At 39.0% G+C, this 15,039-nt stretch overlaps 1 protein-coding gene across 1 annotated transcript in view; it reads right to left on the reverse strand.

The window, feature by feature from the left end:
- PDE3A (phosphodiesterase 3A) overlaps window positions 1-12,167 on the reverse strand; it is a 323,428-nt gene extending 311,261 nt beyond the window's left edge. The window contains exon 1 of the mRNA XM_033222717.1: window positions 10,477-12,167. Coding sequence (XP_033078608.1) covers window positions 10,477-11,436 — 960 coding nt within the window. The 5' untranslated portion in view covers window positions 11,437-12,167. The remainder of the gene's footprint in view (window positions 1-10,476) is intronic.
- Window positions 12,168-15,039: the final 2,872 nt, after the last annotated feature.

Raw genomic sequence — 15,039 nt, forward strand, 5'->3', positions numbered from 1 at the left:
TGACTGAAAAGCTAAATTTATTATTCCATAAAACCCTATAAGCTTCTGATTTTTCAGTTCAACTTGACTCTGAAATTAGGCTACCAAATTTCTAGATCATTCCACATGATGGAACTAGCACTGCGGTTGGATGACATTTTTAAAAAGTCAATTTCACAATGTCATCTCTGGAAGCAACCATCTCAAACTTTGTTTTGTAATCGATCACAGTTAAAAGCTAAAGAGATGGCATTTGCTTTACATGAGACTTTTCACAAAACACAGCTATTCAGTAAGGACCCCTAACAAGAATGCAGACTACTAGAGTGTAAAAAAGGTGATAGCGGAAGAGCACCTGTCAGAGCCCTGTGGGATGGAATGGAAGAAAATAAAGACAGAGTTTGTTCTCTCTCAGTGTATTAGTTGAATGTGAAATACACTTGATATTTTATTTTTCTAAAAGATGAACCCTAACTTCAGAAATCTTTCAAAGTTTTATACTACAATGATCTTGGTGGTAGCTTTGGTTATTTTCAGTTGAGAGTGAACTAAAAATAATTATCTAGGACTCATGCTGAACATGGGATTTCCTACCAGTAAGGGCACAGCTCCTTATGTAACATATGCAAGAAAGTATTTTTTTAAGTAACCAAAATGTAAACATCACATTAAAAATGAAAATGTATAGGTTTGTTGATAGTCTATTTCTTCTCTTCTTTCCATCGAAATTTCCCTAAATCAATTAAGTCACCACCTCAATCTCAAGAGAATGGGGAGATACATATTTCAAGTTAAAAGTCTCTTATTTCTTTTTCACCCATTTTTCCTACCATCCAGCCAGCACTTACAATAAGCAAGACACTGGGTCAGAATTTTCTAAATGAAATGCTGATGGTTGAGAAAAGGAAGCTACAAAAATTTGATTCCTTTTATAATAAAAACTGTCTTAATCTGAATCTGACTTCCTTAGTTCCTGAGATTAGAAAGCAAATTCTCAATACAGCACAAGCAGTTCAGCAGGCTCTCTCCCTTCCAGACTTCCTGAGGGACTGCTGCTGAGGCTGGACCCCGAAATAATAACTCCCAAACAAGGGGATGTTTCATACCACGAGGACAAACACTGCTTGCTAAAGAGCATTTCTGAAGTGGATTTCTAAAATACGATAAAAAATAAAAACTATTTCATTTATTTGTGTTCATGCCAGCTTAAAAATGGACTAAGGATGCTGATTCCACATAGCAGTATAGCAGTTGCCACAAAATTAAACATTCCCCACTGAATAATATCTCTATGACTTCAAACTTCCATTAGGTCTCTTTAAGTGGTTTATACCTGGAGAGAAGGAAACACTTGCCACAGGCATAGCATAAATATTCAGTTATTTAAACTTACTTCACAAGATGGAAAATTTTTACTAAAATCCTATTAAACCAAAACCACAAGATTCTTGCATAAAATTATTTCAATATTCTAACAAGGTACTGGGAGAGACAGAATGGCATTCCTTAAAATTTGAAACACATTCAGAGGGAGAATAATCTATTAGGTAAAAAGAAAATGAAACGAAATGAAATAAAACGTGTATGTAGATAGAGATGGAGAACAGAAAAAGACTGACCAAAAAAAAAAAAAAAGTACGGGAACATCCTCTATATTAATTTAAATCAACTTCAAAATTGACCAGAGCTAACAGTAACTAGTTACATTCAAGTATAAACTCTTTCAAGCAACAGATGTGTGTTACAATGACATTTCATTCTTCAGCTAGCTTCTTCAAGAAGTCTAAATTAAGTCAACTTTATCAGAAGTGAGCCAGTGTCCACATAATTTCATTTTATCCAAATGTGCTTCTTTGTATACCATGATTCTATTGCCTTTTGATCTTTTTAGAATTCCTAGTAAGTGAAAATCTATCTGTCTATGATAAAAATCTATCTATACTTAATCTTCAGTGTAAAAATAAATAATATACCTTGTCCCAAGCACTGAGAGTATCACACACAGATATAAACATTATACACAAAATAAATGTCTTTTAAAAAGTTAATCTATATATCTACATATAAAGCAAAATGCCATATATAATTTTCCCTTTATTCTTGATGTAGCTTTGGAATTATGGCTACTGTTAATGAATTCATAGAGTCAGGAAAGGTGATGGAGAGGACATGATATTAAACATTTCCAGACTTTTTCATCTGAAATCAGTTTGAAATTGCAAACCAGAGAGAACTCAGAAAATGGCTCCAAAAGTCATCTAATCTCAATTCCTAGTTTAAAAATTCCACACTATCAAAATCTCCAATCCACTCTATACACAAAATGAACCATTTTCATTGTGTTTCCATGAAAGTGGTATTTATATAAGCAATAGTGAAAAGTCATCAGCCCTTTACAGACACTGTTACAATTTTCATCCATTAAAGCGATGAACAGGTTTGTGACTTTTAGTTTCCTAAATTACAAAGATAATGACCTGCACTACAAACATAAGCACTTTCATTTCTAAAGAGACATTAGATAACCCAATTATAGACTAATCATCATGAACATGTGTTGTGTTTACAGTGTATCCATAAGCAATGCTTGTGACATACCAAACTCCTAAAGGCAAATTCATAATTAACTGGAAATATTGATACTGTGTTATAAATCAGGTTAACATAAAGGTCTTTTATTAAGGAACTCTGCTAAATCTCCCTCCCCAATGAAAATAATCATATTTTAAAACAAATGCAATAATGAGAAATGAAGAAAAAAGGGGAGATAGACTTGGCAACTATTAGAGTGGTACAAAACTGAGCTATCAAGATTACAGATATAATTGTAAAGACTGTATATTGTTATTAAATCTACAAAGATTTTTCATTATAACTGAAAAGGTGATATTAGTATCTCAAATATTACAAATCTTTAAAAATATAGAGCTGCACTGCCCAATATGGTAGCCATTAGCCCCCTGTGTCTGTCTAATACTTGAAATGGGGCTAGGCCAAACTGAAATGTGCTTTCAGTGTAAAACACACACAAGATATTTAGACTCATAAAGAAACAGAATGTAAAATATTTCATTTTTGTATACTGATTACATCTTGACATGCTATGCTGGTTAAATATTATTATAATTCATTTCACCCGTTTCTTGGGTGTGTATGGCCTCTAGAAAATGTAAAATCAAATGTATGGCTTGTGTTGCATCTCTATTGGACAGTGCTTATCTATAATGTTTATAGGACTGTTTTCATCAAAGCCACTGGGTGACACTGTTTCTTCACTAAATTGACACAAGCAAAGCAATTTTCTGCCAGGGGAAAATCACACACGCACACACACAAATCATACATGCACACACAGGTACACACATGCACATGTACATACACACACCTCAGCAAACAACACGTGACCCTTATAATCAGTCATCTTCTCAGGATGAAAGAACATGAGTACCCTTAAAGTAATGTTATTACTATTGTTAGCAAGACTGGTTATCCTTGAAAGCTTTAATAATCATTCACAGATTCCTAAATAAGAAATGACAGTTCTAATCAGATAAAAAACACAGACATTGCTTAGTTTGTGACTCTTCACAAATAGCTTTCCATCTTCGAAATGGTAATGTTCTTCATTATTATATCTGATATTATATCCTATTTACTTATATTTTAATGAAATTCTAAGGAAACGCTGAAAAATAACAGGTGAAAAAAATTACCAGCTGTTTTTGCTAATGAAGAAATGCCTTACCGATTTGCAGATTACGTTTTGCCTGGAATTTTGAAATCCTGAACATACAAAAATCAACGTATTGAAAATCTAAAATAAAAATATTCAATATTTCAGCCACTGCTAAATACTTTTGTTTGATAAGACTCCACAAAGTTAGACTTTTCAGTGCAACTGATATTTATTTATTCGACAAAGTCAAGAATAATTCATTCCAGAGGCTCCCTGGTATTATCTGATTACCAGAAAATTCATTGTAAGGGCTGAACAAGTTTTGTGTTATTTACACATCTGACACTCAATCTGATGACTCAATCTTTTAATACTGAATGAGAATTTACAGTTGGCTCCACGTGAAAAATTACAAATAATACCTAGGCTTAAAGTCACCAGCCCGACTCCTTTCCTACTCTGTTTCCCCAGTAGCATAGTCAAGTCAAAGAGGAAATGGACAAAAGCCATCTTGCCTTGGGCTATCTTCACACATTTAGCTAACTCTCAGTTTCCTTCTCGCTAAAATCAGAATAATTCTAGTCTACTAATTACAGCCTTTTCAGAATTAAGCATTTAAAATATCAGTGCAGCCGGGCGCGGTGGCTCAAGCCTGTAATCCCAGCACTTTGGGAGGCCGAGACGGGCGGATCACGAGGTCAGGAGATCGAGACCATCCTGGCTAACACGGTGAAACCCCGTCTCTACTAAAACAATACAAAAAACTAGCCGGGTGAGGTGGCGGGCGCCTGTAGTCCCAGCTACTCGGGAGGCTGGGGCAGGAGAATGGTGTGAACCCGGGAGGCGGAGCTTGCAGTGAGCTGAGATCTGGCCACTGCACTCCAGCCTGGGTGACAGAGCGAGACTCCATCTCAAAAAAAAAAAAAAAAATCAGTGCAACCAGCTGTTTACAGTCATAAACTAACTCGACATTAATACAATCAGTGTACTATTTTGAAGTGTAACATGTCCTAAATCTAACAATATTTTACCTTTGTTTCAGAGCAGACTGTAGAGGTACACCAAACTAATTTCCATTTTCCAAAATATTCTCCATGTCTTCAAAATGTAAAGTTGCTTAAAACCTAAACCATTTATGTTTAACCACATATGTGTTGAAGACCTTCTGAAAACCTATGACACTAAGACTTTTTGCTCGTAAGAATGAACAAATGAAGTTTTGCATATAATTTCAGAGCAGAGGTGAATGAGTCCTGGAGCCAGGTTAAAAACCTGCTCTAAGTTATTATACGCATTTCTCCATTATCTAAGATTTCACTGTGACTTCCCTTTTTCTTATGTTCATGTCTCATTACTCTCACTAGGCTGTAAACTTTGGAGAGACAAATGCTGTGTCACATCTCTCTGTGTATTATTTGTATCATTTTTAGCACGAGGACTAATGCACAGATAAAATGTGTTGATTTGAGACCTGGTAGGTTGATTGATCAAAGGCCTTCATGGATAATGGGTAACATTAGCTACAGGTAGCATCTTCTTTTAAAACACTGGTATACATTCACAATGAACAGGTATGGCCAACTAATATTTTTTACAACTCAGGCGCATCTGTTAGACTTTTTTCTCAGTAATGAAATCTGTATATTTTATATCAATAACAGCACAAACATACATTCGCAGTTCAAAGTTAAAACAATTCCATAGTAGCCTTACTAAAAAAACACAAAAACAAAAACAACAAAACTCCTTTCATAAAAAATACTACCTATCGTGACAGTATATATAGGTAATTACCAAAAGGATTCAAGTTTCTATATAAAGGAATTATCTTCATTTGAACACTAATAGAACACATCTTTAGGTACAAGAATAGGAGACTGGACTTTCTGAAGGTCTTTAGAATTATTTCACAGAGGTTCGTTAAACACATGAATGCAGAATATAAGCATACAGGTTTTTAATCTCAATTTGAGGGAGTTTTTTTAGAAGACATAAACACCACACAGAAATGGAGCAGGAAAACTCCAACGAAGAGGAGACACATGGCAGCCAAGTAAACAATTCACCATAAACCTGTAAGGGTTATGCATCACTTCCGGGAGCATAAGACATTTCGCCATCACCCAATGCAAAAGCATGATACAATAGCTGCATTGATTATCTTCACACATCCAGGACTGTACAACTCACAACAATAACTCTTTCTCAAAAATACAACTCCCATCCTAATCCCAAAATAAACTCTTTCTTTAGATAGATAAAATAACACACGTTTTCAATGAAGTCGACATTGACTCTACTAGGCTGACTGACACAAATAGTATTAATGGAAAAATCTCAAAATACATAGGCATACTTCTAATTTTGAGGTTTATAAACATCCTACCTTGACAGAATGAGAACTTGCTTAGAATAGAAGTAAAATTGAATTTGTAAAGCCTTTATTCAACTAGCACTCTGAAGAGATTATTTCTCAGAGCTGAATTTCCTAATAGACTACAACAAATTCACACAAATGTCACTGCAGATAGAATGAATGTTTTTTCATGCCAGTGTCACTCACCCTTGCCTGCCTGCACCCCCTCCCCCAAGGCTTTTCAAAATGTATTTCATACACAGAGTCACTGTTCTGGTTGTTTATTTAATTAACATGACAGCCCAGCATACACAGCATTTCTTTCAGTTCTACAGTTTTAACTTTTTACACTTTCGACTCAATGCAGAAAGAGTAAAATTACTGTGTTCACTCCTTCCAGCCTCTGTAAATTTATATAGATTCACTGACTATTTATGTCACTTAAAAAAGTTTTTCAGTATGCTTTAAATATCTGTATTCACAAAGTAAAATCACAATTTTTGTCCCCCACACACAAAAAAATTCTTTTCCTCCACCTTTCCCGAAGGATAAGGAAATCTTGTTTTACCTTTTCAGTATTTTCAGAAATTGACGTTAATTAATTTTAATTCTGTCACCAAGTCATAAGTAATCAGTATTGCTCGTTGAATCACCATAAACTGAGTAACACTACTGAAATGCAGAAGTTACAATTTAATTAAAAGTCCATGATTATTTCTGAAACGTACTCAATTTGAGCAATATGTTCATACTGAAAGGCATTTAGGAATTTAAACAATGTATTCTACATTTTGAGAATAAGCAAATTTTTTGTCAAAGAATAACAGTGCCTCCCATCCAGTGCTTACCAACAAACACCATACCCATTTCTCCTATTTTTGCTTTGCTGTTGTTTGCTTTCTCTCCTAAAAGTGTCTTTCTCACATCAGTGCTGAAAAACTTGACTCTTCTTTTAATAACTAAGATCAAAATGGATGATGTTGTATCCATCACAAAAAATGTCATCATTAAGTGGTACAGATGCATTAATGCAACAGTCATATGCCTTTGTGTTTATCTGAAACCACAGGTAAAAAGATAAATTTTTTCTTAACAGGTAACTAAAATAAAATTGCATTGCTTTGAAATCTTTCAAAAGTGAATGTGTCAGGTGGTCTCAGTAATTAGAGAGGAATGAGCAGCCAATTATAGTTCTTTATTTATAAAGAGAATGGAGAGACACCCCTTCAAATACAATTTCCAAAAGCAAAAAATTGCAAAATTAAAATTTTACACTGAAAAAGAACATATTAATCATGCATAATATCTAACAGTCCAAGAAAGTCTAGGTATCTCTGTATATTCCCATGGTTGGGGCCAAGGGCACAGTGGTACTTTGAGAGAGACATATCTGCTCTGGGATGCGAAAGTCCACTTAGAAAAGATACACACACCTTAACAGACACTTGTCTTCTTAACACGGGCAACCAAAAAAGTAGTTTGACACACTCATCTACAAAATCAGCCTCTGTATTGCAGACACTGGGTTGGCAGGACCAAACTAAAAGCCAAACAAACTTTATAGTTCTTTAAGCTTTGAAGAACTATAAACTTTGTTCTTTCCTGAGAATAAAGATATTCCCACTTGCATTCATAGACACCAGTGCTATAGATTTACGGTTCTTGAAAGGAAAAAAGGGAGGGAGAGAGAAAAATGTATCTGTCAGTTGGTTTCTCTTATGAGAATTTTATCATATATTCTCTTTGCACTTTTGGAACTGAGGGTCACTGAAGAGGGATAGTTCATAAGTAACTAGCCGCTGCCATTCATACAGAGAAGAAAATGATGAAATTCTCTGACCGGTAAGCCTCACAATGAGGAAAGTGCAAATAAATTCTCAAGAGGACTCTGACAGACTCTGCTTTTAAGTTCTTAAATGACTATTTAAAATTCACTTGTTGCATATGAGAATTGTCTTGAGTTGAAAGTAAATATTCCTTCAGAAAAAAGACAGATGATATTCAGGGGAGTGTTACATACTTATTTTATAATTATTTTGATGTTTGACTTCACAAAGTATGCAAATGACAGTGGTACACTTTGCACCCTTAATCAGAAGTTTGTTTCCTCATGATAAAACAGATAAGCCATTTACTATGTAAGCTCCTGAACTTTTCACACAGTAAGGTTAACGTATATGAGATACTGTCCTATCTTATAAGATAGTACACTGTGTTAGTTTCCACCCACTCCCCACAACTATGCTCAGCAACAACTTTTAATGGGTCATATATATAAAAACCAGTCTTCAGTGACACGCACACACTCACCCATGCCCTCATTAAAACTTCAAGTATCTCAATTTCTGCTAAATGTATTCTTGTTTTTCCATCACGCGTAAGACATAAAGTTTCTCACTTTAGAATAATCTTCATTAACACAGCCTTTAAAAAAAATAGTGACCAAAGAAAATTACAGAAGTAGATTGCAATTACATTTTCCAACAGCATTAATCAGCAAAACATTAAATATGCAATGCTTACTTTGATAACTTTGCAGATAATTCAAGTTCTCCATTTATCAATTTAAACCAGAGAAAACCAATAAAAATTTGTGGGTTAATGAACGCTGCTGCTTAATTTACCTAACCACCTTCTTATCTTCTATCCACCCTTAATTTCTTAACTTATAAATGTTAATATAAAATTAAAAAAAAATTCCACAGGGTGAATGATATCAATTTGGAATCAAGTTGCCATTACATCCCAGATTTTCCTTAGAAATTATGGTTGTGAATTTTGCAATAATCACATCATACTGCCCTATAAGTTAATGAATAGTGTATCCTGAACATACTTAAAGCTGTGGTGTTTTCATTTAAAAGACATTCTGTCCTACAACTGTGAAAAGAAATCAAAATGGTTAGTTTACCCTCAAATAGATAACTTACTTTACTGTAACAATTTCCAAATCTTTACCAAAACTAAGTATCAGTCAGTGGCCTGCTTTCTCCTCCACTCTTAGAGTAAGCTTAAACACAAGAAGCATTTGTTTTATCTAAACGAAAAGCAAATAACTACATTTGTTTTAAAATAAACAGACAATGATGCTGTCATCTACTCTGTTAAATAATGTCAAACAGCCATAGGTCTGTGTAATCAACTCCATTTCAGAAACAAACTAGCCACCCACACCATATGGTGACTGCTATTTCTTAGAAATACCCAAATGATTAGCCACAGAATAACCTTAAAAGAAAAAGCTTACTTTATCTTAGGATATTCTCTTGCTCCCTGAAGTTGTCCTAATAGTACCATAGGTAGGCATTAATTTAAAGGGAAAAGTGTAAATTTCCACTTGCTGTGTCTAACCAGCTCCTCCTCCCCATCAAGTGTCAAATCCACTTCAGACAGAGAGGTGAACAAATCTGCTTCAACTAGAGGCATACACTTCAGTATGCTTTTTTAGACACAGTATGCATTTAAAATTGGGATTTGTTCTTTTATGCCCTTTAGAGCAACTGTTCTATAGTTTTAAGTCATTTAATGATAATAAGGAGACTCATCCCCAAAAGTGACTAAAGTTTTATTTACAACTTTATAATCCCAGGTTCCTCCTCCTCCCACGTTGTGGGAAGATATACACCTCCAGCAATCTTAGAAATGGCCTCCCAAATTAGTATTTCCTGTAAAATCTACATAAATCCATTTGAATTTACAAATATCCACTTAAGTATGCACATACTAAAGAGAACTGTTTTGTTTTTAGTTGACACTAAAGCGCAGTTGACAATTTTGAACAATTCCAAAGTTCAGACATAATATTCCCCAAGTTGAAGTTTGTGATACAAAACATACTAGCATGTAATAATGCATGCCCCTAAATTATATTTAAAAACAAACTGGGTACCATCAGCTGCAGTCTCTCCAAATAAAACTCACTGCAAAACCAGAAAATGTGTATCAATTCCTCACCTTCAAGCATAGCTTGCTTTGCTCTGGAATCTTTTTACTGGTTTTCATAAATGTTTAATATCATTTCATTACAAAGACATTTTACTTTTTAAAAAGTAGAAATCTAGTGAAATCTGTGTGTTAAAAAAATCACTTATTGCTAAAAAAGTAAACTTAATTCTAAAATTTCTGCTAAGGAAGGAAAGCGTAAGAGTACTGAAAAGAGTAGGCAAGCCATACACCAGGTGTAGCAGATCTAAAAAGTTGGCCCAGCTGTGGAAGACCCTACACATGCCATCTAGTTTTGTTACTCAATCGTGTTTCAGTTGTTCCCGTTATAAAACTATTGTGTGAAAGAGAGGGGGAGAAAAAAAAAAAAACCCCTGCTAGTTTCTTATTAATTCTGAAGTTAGACCACTTTTCTAGGCTATCTTCCCTTTAGTTGCCAGCGCTCGGATTCTCTCCACTCTGCGCCGGTTCCCAAGTGTTTCAAGTTTCCCCAGGAGCCGAGAGAGGAGTTGCCAGTGCTTACCTGTTCCCTCGGTATACAGGGCAGGGAGGTCCTCCGATGGGACTTGCTGCTGCAGCCGGACATCTCGGCGGACACGACAGAGCTGGACCGCCGCCTCCTCTTAAACACCGGGATCTCTTCCTTGGTCCCAGCAATGAGCTGGGACCCCAAATGCTCCCTTGGAGCCGCCTCCGCGGACTGCGGCAAGATTTGTTCCACGTACCTGGCCAAGAGGATCCCCAGCACGCCGGCCAAGTACGCCAGGTAAGGTCTCCAGGCGACCTTGAACCTCTCTAAGGAAATGAGGGACACGGTCCTGACCGCGCTAGTCAAGGCGATCATGAGGACGCCCAGCCTCAGCCTCAGCACCAGCCATGTCGCGGCGGCCAAGCAGCTGAGCACCACCCCCGCGGCTGGGAGCGAGAGTAAGTGATCCTCCCCGACGCCCAGCCCAATCTGGACGAGCGCTTCCCCCCCACAGCAGGCGGCCAGCAGCGCGACAGCCAGAGGCAGGCGCACCCCGGCGCGCAGGAGGTACAAGCCCATCCAGAAGAAGGCACACAGGAGACTGAAGAGCAGCGCTGAGGGCTGCAGCCAGGGGCTGAGCCGCGCGCCACCCCCGGGAGCACCTCCCCGAGGCCCCGGGAAGACGCCCCCTTCTGCTCCTGGGGCTGCTTCCTCCTCCTCCTCCGCCGCCGCCTCCTTACACTGCTCCAGGTCACAGCCGACCTCCCCGCGGACCAGCCTCACCAGCAGCGCCAGCAGAAAGGACAGGGAGCCCGCGCACAGCGCGGAGGAAAGTTTCCGAGAGCGCCGGAGCGGCTGCAGCACTAGGTCTCCCAAGCAGCCACGGCAGCCCGAGTCCCGCGGCGATACGAGCTCTGCACGATGGTGGCAGTCCCGGCCCGCCGTGGGGGCTTGACTCTCCCCACTGTGGACGGGCTTGTCCCTGACTCGTGCAGCGTCGACGGGCACTGCCATGGTATGGGGTGCCCTCTTCACCGAATTCCCAGTGACCCCCGACGCCCCCGCCCAAACCCACACGCGCGCGCGCGCGCGCGCACACACACACACACGCTCTTCCCAATTCCACCCTCGGAATCCTTCTCCCCAGGCCCACAATCCACGGAAAGTTTCAGCTTTTGAATAACTCCTGGAGAATGCTAGATGCTCCAATGAGACTTCTTCAAGTTAAAAGCTAGCACGCTCGAGTTGAAAGCAAGCACGGGCAGAAACGATCAGGATTCCCCTTTTCTCTTTGAATATCTTTTACAGATTATCTGTTCTACCCCCACCCCCGATTTATATCCTCCGGGATCTCTTCCTACTTCAGGATTTCAAAAATTGCCCAATGCATCCCGCGCGCAGGAGACGCTGACGCTGGAGGAGTATGGGGCGCGGGGCGGGCTCCGGGCCATTCCGAGGCGCAGCTCGGCGCTGCGCTGCAGCGCGCCGGGCCCGCAGCAGCTGGAGGTCTCCCTTCTCTTCCTTCCTGCAGCTCTTTTTCTATCACTCTTTCTTTCTCCTTGGCCGATTCTCCCCGGCACGGCCCCAGGACGCGAATCGCCATTCCCTAGGGCAGAAAGCAAAGCCTCCCCCGCCTCTGTCAATCCAATTCATGGCAAAGGATGGGAAAAAAAATGGAAAAGGGGCTGAGAAATAAAAAGTTGCTAAGTCCCGTCAGAGAGAGAGAGCCAGACCGAGAGACTAGCGGCAGCCGCGGAAGGGAGGGAGGGAGAAGGAGCGAGCAAGAGAGGAAGGGAGGGTGAGAGGAAAGGGAGGGTGAGAAGGGAGAAGGAAATTTGCTTTTTTTTTTCTTCCCCACTTCTTTTTGATGCAAGGTTGGTGGCGATTTGCAGTTTTGCAAAGGGGAAACGAGAGGAGACGACTGCTTAAAATTGTATAAAACTGGCAACTGGAGTGATCGACAATTCCGCTTTCTTTCTTTAAGGCAACTCCCTAGGAAAGCTTTCTCAGCCGAGCTCCCGCCCCCTCCTCCGGAGGAGGCGCTACCCTCAGCTCGATTGCTCCTTTGCTGGGAAAGCTGCCGGTTCACGCTACAGGCTGGAGCAGGGGCTGCTGAGGCTGATCCACCGCCCAGCCCACCGCAGCCCCGGGTGTAGGGGGGCTGCCGCTGGTCCTGAGGCTGAACTCCCTAGGACGTTGGAGGGAAAAAAATAAAAAAAGATTGTGTTTGCCTACTTGGCAGATGAGAGCTAACATACTTTCTACTGTCCCTGAAAATGACAGCCACTTCTGTCTTATTCAAAGATGCTCCCAAGTCAGGTACAACAGCAGTCCAATTTCAGATGACATTGTAATCCTTTGGTTGCTCCTGCTGGAAGGTCTGTTTTATGAGAACCCAAGCCTGGCCTGTTGGTTCAAATGATGGAAGAATCAGCCTTACCTAGACCACAATATATATAAAAAGAAAGGAAGGAGAGGCAGCAGTCATTTAAATCCAGTGTATGAGTATTACACAACAGTTTTTGGCTGTGGAAGGTAAAATTACATTGAGACTAAGTGACCATATCCTCAAAAAAGGTTAACAAAGTTTAGAAGCCCAGATAGTTCTAATAAAGAAAAACCTCAAGGGTGAGGTGAGGATAGGTGGGTTAACACTAGGAGAGATCTTAGAAGACTGTCTATGGCTGCAAAATACTACATCTTTGAACAAAGCATATGAAAAAAATCAGGACCTTAGTTATTAATGAGTAAAGGTTCATGTACAGCAGCAGTGTGATATTTGAGAAACTAAAAATTTTCAAGCTAACTTTTTTTTTTGGCAGATTATGAAAAAGAATTCAATATCTATTCAATGGACTTAAACGCTATTGATGTTCCTTGGGATCTGGTTGTCTTTTTAAAACTAAAACAAGAATATGATACTCCAGTTTTAACGTGGCTATCTTAGATGTCATTTGCCCTCACTAATAATAATCTTAATCCAATTTTGTCTTAATTATCTTGACATTCCAGGTTAAAGTGTATTTACAGCCTAAAGCATTTAGATAATCGATTCAATATGCCACTGTATTTTGTGTGTAGACATGAAGCAATAAAAAAAAGCCAAAAGGAGATCCTTGAGATAAAATTAATTTATGGGGACAGGGGGAGAAGATGGTTTAAGTTTTATACAGCTTCATGGGAAGCAGCCTGCTCTAGTAGGAGGCAGATATTAATATTATGACATAAGTAGATATGAGAAACTGTAAAGGTACAGCTTCTCTCTGTCAGATGTCCAGAATTGTGCTACCACACAGGAGTATGAGTTGGGCAGCTAGTCAATGGCAGTAGGCACCATCTGTTTAATAATTAAGGAAACAGGAGCAGCAATGTCTCTGCCAAAGACAAATGAGCCCCCTAGCATGCACACATACTTTCATGAGTTTCCTTTTTAGACATAGGATTCATATGCCAGATCCTACCTGGGACACGTCGGAGTGAAAAACCTTGATTGGAAAATCGTTCATATCTGTTGGCATTAAAAATGACATATTAAAATAATAAACTGTAAAAGTCTGGCATATATCAAGGTTAAAAAGAAAAGCAGAGTAAGGGAAATTTTAGAATATTTCAATTTTATCTGTCCCCTACCCCCACAATTATCTCAGTTCTTTAGAAAATTTAATATAATATTATCATAAAAACTGAACACTTAGGGTAGGGGAAGCAGACGTTTGTTAGAAGTTGTAACAGGAAAAAAATGGCATTTGCTAATGGCAGCAAAACAAGAATATCCTAAATCCATGTGTTAAACAATAACATCCTGGAACTCTTCAATAAAATAAGGAGGCAATGTCTTGGCATCCAGATTTTTTTTTTTTTTTTTTTTTTTTTGAGACAGAGTCTCGCTGCTCTGTCGCAAAGGCTGGAGTGCAGTGGCGCGATCTCAGCTCACTGCAAGCTCCGCCTCCCGGGTTCACGCCATTCTCCTGCCTCAGCCACCCAAGTAGCTGGGACTACAGGCACCCGACGCCACGCCCGGCTAATTTTTTGCATTTTTAGTAGAGATGGGATTTCACTGTGTTAGCCAGGATGGTCTTGATCTCCTGACCTCGTGATCCGCCCGCCTCGGCCTCCCAAAGTGCTGGGATTACAGGTGTGAGCCACCGCACCTGGCCGGCATCCAGGTTTCTTTAACAAATCATAATCAAAAAAAAAAATCATAATCAAAAAGTTATTTGCCCCATCAAAAGGAAAGAAGGTAGATTTTTCTCCCCATACCATCCAGAACCCAGAGGCAAGTGAGCAAAGACAACAAAATGCTAATGTTAGAGAGATGCAGAAACCTGCAGGGCTATCCTAACTGAAAGAAGCAACTAATAACGTACCTTTAACAGAGTACATTAAATGAAATAAGCTGCAACACATAAACTGGATAGGGAGCAATCACATATCAACACTGCCCATTTTCTACAGATCGTGGTGAGTCCTAGTTTAAGAAAGTGACAACACAGCTGAATAATAAGGAAAATGTTGTACATGCAGAAAAATAGTAGAGCATGGACATCAGAAGTAAAAATTTAAATTTTACTTGATAAATCTTGCACTTAGCCAAATCTAGCAAACATGTTTTTATAG

This window comes from Trachypithecus francoisi, unplaced genomic scaffold (assembly GCF_009764315.1).
Source record: "Trachypithecus francoisi isolate TF-2019V2 unplaced genomic scaffold, Tfra_2.0 Lachesis_group11, whole genome shotgun sequence".
NCBI lineage: Eukaryota > Metazoa > Chordata > Mammalia > Primates > Cercopithecidae > Trachypithecus > Trachypithecus francoisi.